Here is a 15,042-nt window from a genome sequence, read left to right as displayed (position 1 = left end):
ATGTCCTGCTTTGGATGTTTTTGAAGTGAAAAGCATTGTTTGAAACTGTTAGCATAGATAAAGGAACTTGGTTACGTTGTCCTATTTTCTGTCCTTGATGGGCTTACATCACCTCCTCCATAGACAAGGAGCAGCATCAGGAGAGGAACGAAGAGGCAATCTAGCACAACATGGGCTTAAATCAGTATTTTTGTCCCCCAAATTTAGGGGTACCGATACTTAAAGTGAACCTCCAGACTAAAAATCTACTCAGCAGCACTGAAAAGGCTTGATACATCTTTAACAGTTTCACAGCATCAGAACTTTGTTTTTCCTACCCAAGCCTCATTTTAGCTGCACAGAAGAAAACTGCCCAGGGGTTTTTCCCCTGATGCTGTGCAAAGCATGATGGGATTTCTGATGTTGTTGTTCTCGTTCTGCTGTTTTGGTGCAATTTTTGTTTTTTAACTTTGGATTTGAAGTCTAGCGCACCCAGCTGGGAAGGGTGATCAGGACACAGGACAGTTGGAACTGTGTCTCAAGCTCCCTGTCACCTCCTTTTAACCAAAAAGATGGCTGCCCCTATGAAAAAGATGGCTGCCCCCATTGAAAAAACGTTTGCCTGATCTTTTAAAACAGGGTGGGTAATAGATTATATTACCTATCTATTTTAATTAACATAACTAATGTAACTTAATGACAGTATGTTTGTTTAGGCTGAAGTTCCCCTTTAAAATATAGCGTTCAGTTTGGAGTGTATTGGTAAATAGAAACATAGTTCTTTTCAGAAATGTAAATGTTTGTTCTTTCTCTTGTTCCAGTTGGAGTACCAGCGACAGCAGCTTCTGGCAGATCGGCAGTCCTTCCACATGGAGCAGTTGAAATATGCTGAGTTGAGAGCACGTCAGCAGCACTTTCAGCACATTCAGAATCAACACCAGCAGCAGCACCAGACCCCACCAGGCAGCCAGCCGGTGCCCCCTACTGCCCATTCCATCCCAGTAACACAGTCTTCTGCAACGCCTGCAACCGTCAGCTCAGCAGGCAGTACAGAAACACTGGCACAGCCAAACCCATCTCCCTCACAACCGCCAGTGAACAGTCAGCAACAGGGAGGCACACAGCCCAGTCCAGCACATGGTGAGTCACCTGCACATTGAGTTATGTATAAATTCTGATCATATTTCCCTGACCTACAACAGCCCTGTAGTAATAAAAATAATCCCATTTTAGTACAACATGCAACCTACTGGAAATTCAAATGTTTTCCTGAAAATTCATTTGAAAGTATCTGAGATGAAAAAAGTAGGTTCAAAATTACCAGCTGAATTGCAAACTGACGCCGCTGAAATAACTGACACCAATTGTCATTAAAGTGGATCCACACTGCACTGGGAAATATTGGAAATTGCACTAGTTAGACCAAGCTAAAAAAGACTGTCTAAAGTTAACTTTGATGAGGCCTGCAAACACAAAGAGAACCTTCCAACTGAGATATTTGCATGAAAGGGTTTGGGATAGCATCTTCCATTTATAACATACCCCATGTGTGTGCCTATGATCCAAGCCTGTGCATGTTTAATTCACATGCTAGAAATTACGGTAGTTTACTCTGTAACATTGCTTCTGTGCCTTGCCCGAGTCCTCTGACAGGGATGGTCTTTACTACTGAAACATGATTACCGGTACGTGATTTGCAGTAAAATTATCCATAAAAGGTGTTATTTACTCCATCAAGGAACAATCTGGAGAGCTAGCAGAGGCAATAAGGCATCTGGGCAAAGTGTAACACAGTCTGTTAACTCTTAATAGTCTTTAATTTATTTTTTTCCTAGAGGTTTTGTAACGGAGAAGGAATTGTGACTGTAGTTCTCCTTCAAGGCCCGTACAGATATCAGACTATTTTGCAGGCTGAAACTGATGATTTGTTGTAGTTTCTGCTGATGGTCTGGGGTCTGTACTGGCTCCCCATCTCCTGTCCCTACATGGTTTAGGTGAATTGCAATCAACGGTCAGATTTTAGTTTGGGTTTTTTTTCCTGGCTCAGTACTTCGTTCTTGCCTGTGGTGGGGAGCCTCCTGCTCCTCTTGACCCTCTTCTCTCTATAGGACACAACATTCAGTTGACCTGAGCCACGCAGGAATGGCTATATGAGAGGCTGTATGTCACCTGAATCTATCAGGAACAATCATTTCAGATGACTAAGACTACTGCTTCTATAGCAATTTAGTAACTCAATGAATTCTGTTTGTGTAACTGTGGGGAGACCAGTGAATGGATTTTTTGACATCTAATCTATGCAGAGTTAGAGAGCATCCTGTACAGCTCAGAGGGCACAGCCACTCAGTCACTGACCTGTGCACCAATCAATTAGTTCTATGTAGGTACAGGAGGTAACTCTCTGAATATGGTGACTGCATTCCTTTATATCACACACAGGTGTGCTAACAGGCTTACTTATCAACACACGCAGAAAGAGGAAGGACTTGTGTAGCAGTTAATTCCTTTTATTGACTGACTAAATATATTTACAGATGCAAGCTTTAAATGAATTCCCCTCTGCAGGCAATTTTATACAAATGAATACAAAAATCAGACGCTTGCACAGGGCTGTGGAATCGGTACAAAAATCACCAGACTCCCGACTCCTCACTTTATAAAACCACCGACTCTGACTCCAGGTATCCAAAAATTGCTCCGCCTCCACACTCCACACTATCATACACAAACATGCGTTCGCCCATTTGAATTGCATCACCCAGAGAAATTTTTTATATAAGCCTTCTGAAAACATGGGGCAATAAAAGGTGTCGCCTACCACTATTTTCCTCTCTGTGTGTCTATGGCTAGTGCAATGCTCAAGCTACTATCACTAACCCAGTTCATACCCAATGGCTAAATGGTAAGCTCCTTCGCCCTCCTATTTATTGATATTTATTGCACTGGACCTTCCAGACTGGTTACCGTTGAAAAGATTACCTACTTACATATCCATAGCCTTTTAAGTGCAAAGGTTTAAATTTATGATAGTGGTTCTTTAAAGAATGCAATTGAAAGTGTTTTAATTGATAACCAGTATGTAACTCTGTAATATCAAAAATGTCCGCTCAACTTCATAAGTTTATTATAGGCGCCAGTGAAATTTGGCTCATGATGTTGTTGATAGAGAATTATAATATCGAACACTGACATCCCTCCATGCTACTTTATTGCCTTATGCCCAGTACACACCAGGCAATTTCCCATTAGCTTGATGGGTCGAATTCATAATTTCTGACATGTCCCATCAGATTTCTGATCGATTTTCTGATCACTTCTATAGAAAATCGATTGGAAACCTGATTGGACACGTTGGAAATTATTGACCCGTTGACCTGATGGGGAAATTGCGTGGTGTGCACAGGCATAACACTTATCTCCCTCTACATGCCTAAAACTACCTTATTGCCTATCACTATTCTCCCTCTCGATACCTAGAAGTAACCTTAACACCTTCCCCCTCCCCCCCTACTACTTGCCTAACACTAACCTCCATCCTCAACGCCTTATTGCCTAACACTAGTCTCCCTCTCCATGACTGCAACTAACCTCCCTCCCTACTACCTAATCGCCTAATACTAATCTCACTCCAAACACCAAACACTGGCCTTCCTCCCCGCTACTTTATTTCCTAAGACAATCCTCTCTCTCCACACCTAACACTAAGATCCTTCCCCATTACTTTATCATCTAACACTAATCTTCCTTGCCGCTATCTTATTGCATAAGGCTACGTCGACACTTGACCATTCAGGATTGTTTTTGTTAATTTTTTTTTTCTTCTCCGTTTTGAGAGAAAAAAACGGGGCCGTAGTGTGTTCAAGACTACATTTCCAGTCCGTGGAAATGTCCTCAGCCCTGACTGTGGGTGGGGGCGCCATGCTGGACGGGATAGCAGCCAGGTTGGTGGTGGCCCCCCCTCACCTGGGTTCCCTTTCCCTGCTCCCCCTCCAGCTAGTTTCATTAATTAAAATCAATTTAAAACAAAGTATAAGGTATAGAAGGCAAGCGGGGAGCTTACTTCCTTGTGCTCCACTGCTCGCCGCGTCACTTCCTGTAATGCCGCCCAATGAAGTACAGAGGTCTGCATTCAGGAAGTGACCCGGTGAGCGGTGGAACGCAAGGAAGTAAGTTCCCCGCTCGCCGTTTGCCTTTATTCATTGCTTGAAATTGATTTTAATTAATGAAACTAGCTGGAGGGGGAGCAGGGAATGGGGGACCCAGGTGAAGGGGGGGACCCGCCACCTGCTGCAACCCCCTTCCTGGCTGCTACCCCCTCCAGCATGGCGGCCCCCTCCCCACCCCCCACAGGCAGGGCTGGGACACAGAAAACGGATCCGTTTCTATGTCCGAAGATGCCTGTGTAGAGGGGGATCCGTTTTTGCATTGATTTTCACTACCCCTCCAGGTACCCGGGCTCTGTGAAAATGTTGCAAATCCGGACCGTCCGTTCAGGTTTTCAAAACGGATCCCCCTGAACGCGGACGGATCAGTTTTTTTGTTTGTTTTTTTTTTTTTTAAGTAAAGACGGACTCTATTTTTCACATTGGTATCCGTGGCTCCGGTTTTGATCTGGGCCAAAAACCGGAGCCACGGAAACGTTTTTAGAACAAGTGTGAACCTACTGTAACATTAACCTCCCTCCCCACTATCTTATTGCATAACACTAACCTCCCTCCCCACTAACTTATTGCCTATCACTAACCTTCAGGGCGTGAAAGTTATATTATAGTCAAATCCATTCCTAACTTGAAAGTCCCGTCCCTGCTGCTGTCTGAGTTCAGCTACGTTGTAGCCAAACCCAAAACCAATCCGTGCGCCCATCCTTGCCACTGAGTTTGCCTACACTGAAGTTTAAACCATCCCAACCTAAATAACAGGTGCCTCATAGCCACAAACTTACATTGCCGTCTATTGCGTTGCAAACCAGCAACTAGCTTTCCTACACCAAAATCACCTGCTTTGCCCTCAGCTTTCTGAATGCCAATAACGTTGTAAGTACAGCTAAGCTTTATGTCACTTTCTGTTGTGTGTCAGAGAAGTAGAAGCATTGTTTTACAAATAGACTGTGATATTTTAAGACCTCTGCCTGGTAAGATCTGATGTTATCTCTCTCCTGCAGGTTCTAGTTCCTACACAGCTCAACCACCACCTATTCCCATGATCCCATCAGCAGTACCTGTTCCTGCCCAGCCTCCGGTGCCCGGTAATCAGCACCCCAGCATGCCTTTGCCTGTACCATTTAATATGGGTAGCGACTTAGTTGACTCAATTCATCACAACCCACCAACTAACCCCTACACAATGCACCATCCCATGCATGGCACCTTCCCTCCTGCAGCATGTCGGGTCGGTGGGCCACTCCCACATAACCCTTCCATTGCCATGTCTCCAGCACCTTCTAACTTGCCGTCTTCCTTGGGGTCAGCTGCCTCTCACAGCCCTGCCATCGTAGCTGCAATGCAGGGAGGGGCTTCCGCCACAACCAGTCCTGTGCCAGGTGAGCTCTGTAGATAAAACGGAATGTCATTTTGAACCATTACAATTTTTTATGGGTCCCATGTTCATAGTTCAGCATTGGTTTAGGTTAAATTGTAATGATAACTCTGAAATAATGTGTTTTAGAAAAAAGATTATGTTGGTGTTTTTTGTGTTCAGTTTTTATATGAATGAATATTGAGTCTGTGTTCTGCACAGACTGCAACCTAATTGAAAGGTATTATCACTTTGTACTGAGGAGCTGGTGAAATCATTTTTCCTCTTTCATTCTATAACATGTATTTTCAGAGCAGTACCTTAATACCCTTCTAAACTTGAGATAGGGATTAGTGTGATGTGTGCGCACACAGCAAGGCATCCACTATCCATATACTATCCATACCCTGCTTGTTTCTTGGCAGAGATTTACCAGCTGGGAAAGAATTAGGCATAGAGACATCAGTGCAGATTTATTTGCAAAATTGCAGTGAAGAGAGAGAAATGGTCGCTATAGAATACTGGTTTCCACTTGGAACACTGTCATCGGCCACAATTCACTATGATCATGCTGGTGATAATAAGGCTAGTGAAAACTTATCAACACACATCGATTAGTATTTTACGTGTTAATTCACTAAATAAGCTTGCCTTATTAACAAGTAGTGGTAAGTTTTCACAGTGAGAGTGTTATCACTCCAGTCCTTAAAGGAGTCATCAGGCAAAATGTTACAAAATGAGTGCTACTTACCGGGGGCTTCCTCCAGCACCAAGCTCCCAGGACCTCCCTCGCCGCAGCTCTGCAGCCAGCTGTTCGCCGGAGCTCCGACCCGGTCCCCGGCGATGACGTCAGAGTGACCTCGGGGTCGCTCTGTACTGCGCCTGCGCGAGCGGCGCTGTCAATCACCGCCACGTGGGCCGGAGCAGACTGCGCAGGCTCAGTAGTTAGGCGCCTGCGCAGTCCGCTCTGGCACATTTGGCGGTGATTGACAGTGGCGCTCGCGCAGGCGCAGTACAGAGCGACCCCGAGCTGCGGCGAGGGACGTCCTGGGAGCTTGGAGCTGGAGGAAGCCCCCGGTAAGTAGCACTCATTTTGTAACATTTTGCCTGATGACTCCTTTAAGTTATCACCCCTGTAGTGATTCTTACATGCAGTAGATAGGGAGGCAAGCAGGGGTCTAGTCCTAGGAAAAGAGGTGAGTGAACTCGCCCTGAAAAGCTCTACGCCGCGCCAAAAATGGGCGTGGTCAAGCATAACGTGGTCATGGGTGTGGCCAAATATACATGACCTTAGCAGTGATATAAAAGGTCTGCCGGGGAAGTTTGAGCTCTGCCGTAGTGTATCCCCCGAAAATAGATGTAATCTGACTGCATTTCACCAAAAATACACGTAATCTGGTGGAAGTTCTTCCAAAATACAGATAATATGGCAGTGGTTCCCCCAAAATAGACAATGTGGCAGCAGCAGTTCCCCCCCGCTTCCCTCACCTTGGGACTCCTCTTCCTGGCTCTCCCCTCCAGTGTTTTTAAATCTCGGCAGCTAAAGTGGGCGGAGACTTAACGCCTTTCTTCTAGCTGCTGGATGGAGCTCTACTCTGTGTGCGGCTAGTCTGGTCTACTCAAGACCAGACTAGCCGCGCACAGAACAGAGCGTCCCTTGTGACTGGAAGAACGGCGGTAAGTCTCCGCCCACTTTAGCCGCCGAGATTTAAAAACACCAGAGGGGAGAGGCAGGAAGGGGAGTCCCAAAGTGAGGGAAGGGGGGGGGGGGGGCGAGAGACGTCCGCCCTTCCCCGCTGTCCACACAGCTCTCCTTCTCTGCGCTGCTCCCCTCCACACATGCCAGGATGCGAAAAGCTTAAAATTTAAAATCTATGTAAACATATACAGTTAAGAAGTAAGTTTCTTCCAGAGTAAAATGAGCCATAAATTACTTTTCTCCCATGTTGATGTCACTTACAGTAGGTAAACTGACAGAACCGGAAGCTTTTGGACTAGCCGATCTCTTTATTTTCAAAATGCACTTAGTGTATGGCAGTTGCTCTGTCCAACTGCCGAAAAAGTGTGCAGAAAGCACGGAGGCTGGTCAGCATCTTTGTATAAATCTTTTTTAGGAAGTGTCTTTATAAAGAATAAAGGATATGCTGAGAATCAATCTAAATACAAAAAATAGAGGAGCGCAAGATTTAGGATTAAAAAGTTTCCTTCTCTTTATTTTGCTTTATTTTGTTCTTAATAAGAACCAAAATTAAAAGGATACAGGTATATATGCACGTACATACAACCACATATATCTACTAATAACTACGTTTCCACACAGTCAAGAACGCATGCTAGGTGAGGAATAAATAGCAATCCACCATACATTCATTCAGTCATATCCATATTCATGCCAAGCCCTCTGGTGACCCTTCGGGGAAAAAATGTGAAAAAGTAGGTAAAAATCCTAAAAAATGTATATATGTATATACATGAGAATAGTTACACTCTCCAAAATATAAAAAGCAATAAAACTCGTTCCAGTAAAAAGTACTCAAAAAGATTTTCACATGCAAAGGAACCTTATCCTCTCATATAATGCCCGCGGCAATATCACATCTATGTCAGGATAGAGTCCTTTCCACAAGGTTAGACCTCACACCAGAACTATTGGAGTCACAGATCCTTCGTATGGAAGTTTTTCACAACTAGTGAGCCTAATTGCCCGGTTACTCACGTCTCCCCAGACAGAGTCAGTCCCTCATGACCGGAAAGTTGTCCACACAGGGGTCCGTATCTGTGCTGTAACGGCTCCTGACTCACCCACGCTGCCCGCAGTATACACAGCCGTGTTGCGAGCCTCCGCGTGTCGGCTGGTTGAGGAGTCTGACGTCACTTCCGTGCGTCCCAGCTGATTCCACTTCCTGTAGTCCTGCGTTTCAGCTAACTTTGTCAAGATTGTTTCCAACAATCTTGAGAAAGACATCCGCAGATGTCGAAACATGTCGATTTTTGATTGAGTGGGGCGCCCCTTTAATCAATTGGAATCTCGCTATCTGGGAACCCGCAAACACAGCTTCATGCCATAACGCTGTGTGGAGAATCCCATGTAGAGAAGAGCTGCATTGTGCGTGACAAAGTTAGCTGAAACGCAGGACTACAGGAAGTGGAATCAGCTGGGACGCACGGAAGTGACGTCAGACTCCTCAACCAGCCGACACGCGGAGGCTCGCAACACGGCTGTGTATACTGCGGGCAGCGTGGGTGAGTCAGGAGCCGTTACAGCACAGATACGGACCCCTGTGTGGACAACTTTCCGGTCATGAGGGACTGACTCTGTCTGGGGAGACGTGAGTAACCGGGCAATTAGGCTCACTAGTTGTGAAAAACTTCCATACGAAGGATCTGTGACTCCAATAGTTCTGGTGTGAGGTCTAACCTTGTGGAAAGGACTCTATCCTGACATAGATGTGATATTGCCGCGGGCATTATATGAGAGGATAAGGTTCCTTTGCATGTGAAAATCTTTTTGAGTACTTTTTACTGGAACGAGTTTTATTGCTTTTTATATTTTGGAGAGTGTAACTATTCTCATGTATATACATATATACATTTTTTAGGATTTTTACCTACTTTTTCACATTTTTTCCCCGAAGGGTCACCAGAGGGCTTGGCATGAATATGGATATGACTGAATGAATGTATGGTGGATTGCTATTTATTCCTCACCTAGCATGCGTTCTTGACTGTGTGGAAACGTAGTTATTAGTAGATATATGTGGTTGTATGTACGTGCATATATACCTGTATCCTTTTAATTTTGGTTCTTATTAAGAACAAAATAAAGCAAAATAAAGAGAATGAAACTTTTTAATCCTAAATCTTGCGCTCCTCTATTTTTTGTATTTAGATTGATTTGACTTTCTGTGGGGGTAGGAGGTACTCCCACAGTGTGAGGTAGCAGCGGGAAGTAATTTGTATTCCTCTTTTTTTGAGACATATACACATTTTTTAAATATACAGCGCCCCTTAGTTTTTTCCGATATGCTGAGAATCCCCCATGGAGAGATGGACTAGCCCAAAACCTGTCAGTAATATCATATTTCCACTACTTACTGTAAATACCAGCAACATAGGAGAGAAGTAATTTTTACTCAGGAAGAAACGTACTTCTTATTTGTATGTGTTCTAAATTTTAATATTTTCGTGACAACGTGTTTAACGACCGCTAAGGCCAGGTGATAACTCCTCACACACTTTACAGTTGTTATAACTCTCTGTGAATTAACATCCTGTCTTTAAGTTTAGAATTCTGTTGTTATCTTAGGGATTGAAGCCCTAATTGTAGACATCACTCTGCAACTTAAGGACAGAATCCTTATTTTATGGTTTGCCTAAGGCAAATTGCATAGTGAATACTAAATGCTTTATCACTATGGTGATAACAGTAAAACAGCTCAGAATCATTATTAGACAGAATATAAGCTTAGTGAATTGTGGCCATTCTGGCCTACTTTGTAACCACTAGTGTGAAACCAGTAAAGATAACTAACACACAGACTTTCTTAAGGTGCATATGTGTTGCACACCCTAATGCTAGTGAATAAGACTAGAACCGCTGTGAGCTGGCCAGAGACTTCCTCCTGTGGGGTGGGTGGAGTCACTATTACTGCACTCTGCTTTATTAACCCAGAGAGACATTATGGCAACTAACACCTGCTTAATGTACCAAGTCTATTCCAGACAAAGCTTGGCATCAAAGGTTTATCAGCACTCACGCTTGCCACACACCTTAAAATATGCGTATACAGTCATTTTGCAACAAATTTGTTTATGTACCTAAATGAACTTTGTTTGCAGTGTATCTGTGCTGTTCAGCATTCTACAGCACGGTGGTGGGCATTATTGCACAATTTTTTTATACTAATTCAATTGTAAAGTGTGTAACCAGGCCTGGATTTTTTACATCTCCTTACACCTTAGACTCCGCCTTCCATGGACCTATAAACTCCTGCCTCACCGCAAATGTGCTGGCTGTCCCAGCTGTCTCCTCTCCCTTACTTCCCTTGCCAGATGTAGGTAGCTACAGGTTTCCCTTTGTAGTAGGTAGCCAGAGGTATCCTCAGTATTAGGACCTCTGTCTCGAAAATCTTAAAATTTAAAATAAATGTAAACCTATACAAATAAGAAGTGCATTTCTTCCAGAGTAAAATGAGCCATAAATTACTTTTCTTCTATGTTGCTGTCACTTACAGGAAGGAGTAGAAATCTGACATTACCGAAAGATTTTAGACTAGCCCATCTTCTCATGGGGGGTTCTCAGGGTTTTCTTTATTTTTAAAAGCACTTGGTGAATGGCAGTTACTCCGCCCAACTGCCAAATAAGTTTGCAGTGAGCAGGGAGGATGGCCAGCATCTTTGTATAAATTTCTTTCAGGGAATGTCTTTATAAAGAATAAAGACCATGCTGAGAATCCCCCATGAAGAGATGGACTAACCCAAAACCTGTCGGTAATGTCAGGTTTCTACTACCTACTGTGACAGCAACATAGGAGAAAAGTAATCCATGACTCATTTTACTCTGGAAGACATGTACTTTTTTTGTACTGCATGTGTTTTAAATTTTAAGATTTTCATGACAGTTCCTCTTTAAGGAGTTAGAGGTGCCCCTAACTAAAGTGTGCATAGTCATTCCAGCGTATATAATGAGCACATGTTGACAGCCAGAGGAAAACCAACTCCGAGCAGACAATGTGTGATTATTCACTGCTATGCTGAACCAGATGCTTGCTTTTTAAATCTCATGATAAATGTCCACCTCGGATGTAGAAGAAATAGGGTCAGTATGGATTTAATCATATTTGCTACCTGGTATCTGGGTTTATCCTTCCTAATAAATTGAAATGAGGTTAGTATGCGTATTTCCTTTCACTTATCACACTCACATTGAGCTAGCTTCCTGTCTGTGCAGTATTTCAGGCTTGCCACAAGGGGGTGCTATTAACCTCCTTTTAGCAGTAAGCATTCCTCCTGAGGGACTAGCTCCACCTTCCAGTGCTCTTCCCTTGCCTCCTGCTGTTACCCTGTTTGGTTGTTTCATAATTCTGGTTACAGATTACACAAGAAGGGAGCATCAGTAGTAGCACATTTTCAGTGGCTCTAACTCTTTCCTGCACTGCCAAAAAAGAAGCACAGATTTGTGGCACAGATGTCAATAACATTTCAAGAGATTATAAAGCCTTCCCTCAACATCTCAAACTAATGCATTTTTCTCCTAAATTGGACTTTCATGCTACTGTAATTTTTGTCATCTCAAAACTACTGCTGAGCACATTTCTTTCAGCGAACAGTCTGATTAAACTGGAAATGATTATACAATTTTGCACAAACTTCTGGTAATTTTCTGTAAACCGTGCAGTGAACAGGACTTGTAAAAGCAGAACAGTTGCCTATGAGAAGACATTGGTTGTTGTGTCAGAACTGATTACACATTTTATGGTGGCCCAAAGAGGGCCATTAACTATACAATTTGCCAAACGATTATTCATATGACTGATTGGAAATTATCGTTTAGGACCACCTACAGGTGGAAATCTAACCAAGCCGATCAGACCTTGCATCGATGACATTAATCTGATCGGATGGGTTAGGAGATTTCTGTCAGTTAGTGATCCCAAATGATCACTCCTGATCATTCATACGAATAATCGTTTGTAAAAGAACGTTCTGCAAATTGTATTGTTAGAGGCCATTTTTAGTTTTCAGTAGCAACCCAATTAAACAATGGATTATTCAACAATTGATGATTGATTAAATGACTAACAAATGTTCATCCTTCTGCAAAAACCTATTAGAAAGTCAGTTGCTTCACTGTCCTGCTTGACCCTCCATCTGTTAAACAGATTTCCTAATGCTCATGACCTTGCTTTCTATCAATAAAATGTGCAAAATGAGTTGTAGACTGATTAAACAGAAGCATGGCAGTGTGAGGGTTAACCACTGTTGACTCAGGTTGTCAGAAAAGCTGACCCATGTATTAGTCCTACATTTGTACTTTTACACTCCATGCTGTTTATATCATAAACGCAGGAGAGAAAAACAGCTACTATACAGCAGCACATTCTGCAGAGCGGCGTGGGAGCCAGGTGAGCGGGTAGAACAATGCCGAAGCAATTTGCCAGGCGCATTGCCGACTGAGTGGCTGAGGGAGGTCAGGGGCTGTACGTACGCTTACTGAGGTAAGTATCTTACTTTTGCCTCTCCCAATGTTACAGGTTTGCTTTAGGCATATATAATAATAATGTGTTGCCACATATTGTTATAGTGAAAGAAGTAATACTGTAAATGCACTTAATCCCTTGCTATTCCATTTTGCAGCTTTGCACGTTAACAGATGTCTGTTCTCTGGTTTCTTTTCTTTTTTCAGATGCTGCAACGTCCCTGCCTTCAGAGTCAATGGGAAGCACAGTTCCCCCAGTCCAGCAGTAATAATGGGACTTCTTATACTTTGGGGGACAAAACGACCAGGGGAGATGTGTGAAAGCTGTAGAAATGAATTTCTGCCACTTCGTTCTGGTTCTAGACCTCCCCCAGGTTCAGAACCACACATTGAGCTCTCCAGGGACACCATGCCCTTTGTGTCATGACTTTTCTTCATTTTGTGTCATGAATGGCCTGGACCACAGCTATTTGCTGTTCAGGTATTAACTGCAGAAGAGTATTCTGAGAGGGACCTGTAGTGGAGGACAGAGCTCATCCAGACTCTCTCCACTGTGGGGGTGTGGAGAAGCAGTGCACAGCAAAGCTGGCCTGTGTGTGCCCATAAGATATGGGAAAAAAAATGAATGAGCGAACGGACTGCATGGGAATGGGTGTGGCCAGCCCAGACCCATCTACATCGTACAAGAAATACTGCTACAGATGTCTGGGAGAGGATCCGCATAATTTCTACTCCTGACAGAACCATGTGCCAGACAGTTCTGATTCCCATCCTCCTTAGTGACAGAGGGCATTTAACACACTTTATTTCTTTTTCTATGGATCAGCTGTGGCTGAATGGCAATGCTGCTGCAGCAGGAGACATGACATTCCAGTGGAATTCTGGAATCCTGACAGATCTCTGGCAGCAGAGGCTGATATATGTGCATTGCTGACAAATCCCGTTCACTTGGTATTTCAGTTGTTGTCTGTTGCCCGTTATTCCAGAGGAGTCAGAGCCTCTCTTGTTGCTTTGTTGTTTCTGTTGTATTTGGTGCAGAGAAAGCATCCATCTTCCCGGAAGCGGTATCCTGGCTGATGCTTCCTGCCCTGACATTAAGGTCATTTCATTGGTTGGTTTGTGAGGGGTGCATCCCTTTGGTTTCTTTGTACAGGGTGGAGACGTGCACAGCATCGTACAGGAACACGTTCCTCATGACGTACATCTCTAGAATGGTTGGGCCATCAGTGGAAGGAGAGGGTGAGCTGGATGTACCCCTAGAAGAACGGCATTGGGGGAATATCTGTCTCACTCTATAGTGCACTATTTGACCTGTTAGTAAAATATTTTAGCTTTTAACTATATAAGCTTTTTTTAAATTTTATTTTAATTCGTATTTTAAATATTTTTGGCCAGGGCTGGAAGAGATCAGGAGCTCAGAGTGCACTTTAATGAAAGGAGGCTTGGAGATTTTTTGTTTGTTTTTGATACTATGGATCTTCTAGCTGGAGAGGAGAGGTAATGCGGTTTGCTTGAAGGGAGAGGACTTTCCTCTGTTTGAATGAATGGAGTAACCTCCTTGAACTCTGATAATCACCTGATTGTTCTGATCCCCTGACTGTTCATGTTACCTGTACCTTATCCTGTGTCTGTGCATCTTACAATCCCCGGCCATGGGGCATTAAAGTCATAAAATTTATAACAACCACTTGTAATCACTTCCTCTTTTTTACTATAGTCAGAAAACACAGAGACTATATCATAATAATCTTTTGCACCTGCCACATGAAATGAAATACAGAATCAGTCCATAGAAGAAAATTTCACTCAGAACAAATAGTAAACTTGAGTTCTCAGCATTTTCATTCTAGTATGAGTTTTAGATTATATGTCTCTGCAGTAGATGTCAAATTATTTTGAAGGTACAATTTATCGTTGGAACTACTTGTAATGTTTTCACTGAACTACGTTAGTGGCCAGCTGACTCCACACAAGATGCCATATTATTTGAGCTTGTTGAAATTCAGAAAACGTTTGTGTAAAACCACTGGTGTATCGCAGTACGCAACTAGGGTACCTGATGTCATAGCTGATCACACACCCGTGTACCTTATTATATCAAAAGCTTGTCTCAACCTACATATCCAATACCAGTACAATCACAAATAATGTGGACCTCAGAGCTAAATAAACTTCTTAAAGTTAACCTCCAGACTAAAAATCTACTCAACAGCACTGGAATGCCCTGGTGTTTCTTTAACAGTTTCACAGCATCAGAACTTTGTTTTTCTTACCCAAGTCTTGTTTTTAGCTGGACAGAAGAAAACTGCCAGGGCATTTTCCCCCTGATGCAATGCAAAGCATGATGGGAT

The 15,042-nt window shown here is 43.2% G+C and overlaps 1 protein-coding gene across 3 annotated transcripts in view; it reads left to right on the top strand.

Annotated features, from left to right (window-relative positions):
• SMARCC2 (SWI/SNF related, matrix associated, actin dependent regulator of chromatin subfamily c member 2) overlaps positions 1 to 14,375 on the top strand; it is a 94,887-nt gene extending 80,512 nt beyond the window's left edge. For 2 of the 3 annotated variants that reach the window (XM_068267630.1, XM_068267629.1), the window contains exons 26-28: positions 801 to 1,119; positions 5,141 to 5,518; positions 12,899 to 14,375. In XM_068267630.1, coding sequence (XP_068123731.1) covers positions 801 to 1,119; positions 5,141 to 5,518; positions 12,899 to 12,960 — 759 coding nt within the window. In that variant the 3' untranslated portion in view covers positions 12,961 to 14,375. The remainder of the gene's footprint in view (positions 1 to 800; positions 1,120 to 5,140; positions 5,519 to 12,898) is intronic. The other variant, XM_068267631.1, reaches the window with a different exon arrangement.
• The last annotated feature ends 667 nt before the right edge of the window (positions 14,376 to 15,042 follow it).

The sequence above is a fragment of the Hyperolius riggenbachi genome, chromosome 2, assembly GCF_040937935.1.
Source record: "Hyperolius riggenbachi isolate aHypRig1 chromosome 2, aHypRig1.pri, whole genome shotgun sequence".
Taxonomy (NCBI): domain Eukaryota; kingdom Metazoa; phylum Chordata; class Amphibia; order Anura; family Hyperoliidae; genus Hyperolius; species Hyperolius riggenbachi.
This window is presented reverse-complemented; position numbering and strand designations above follow the sequence as displayed.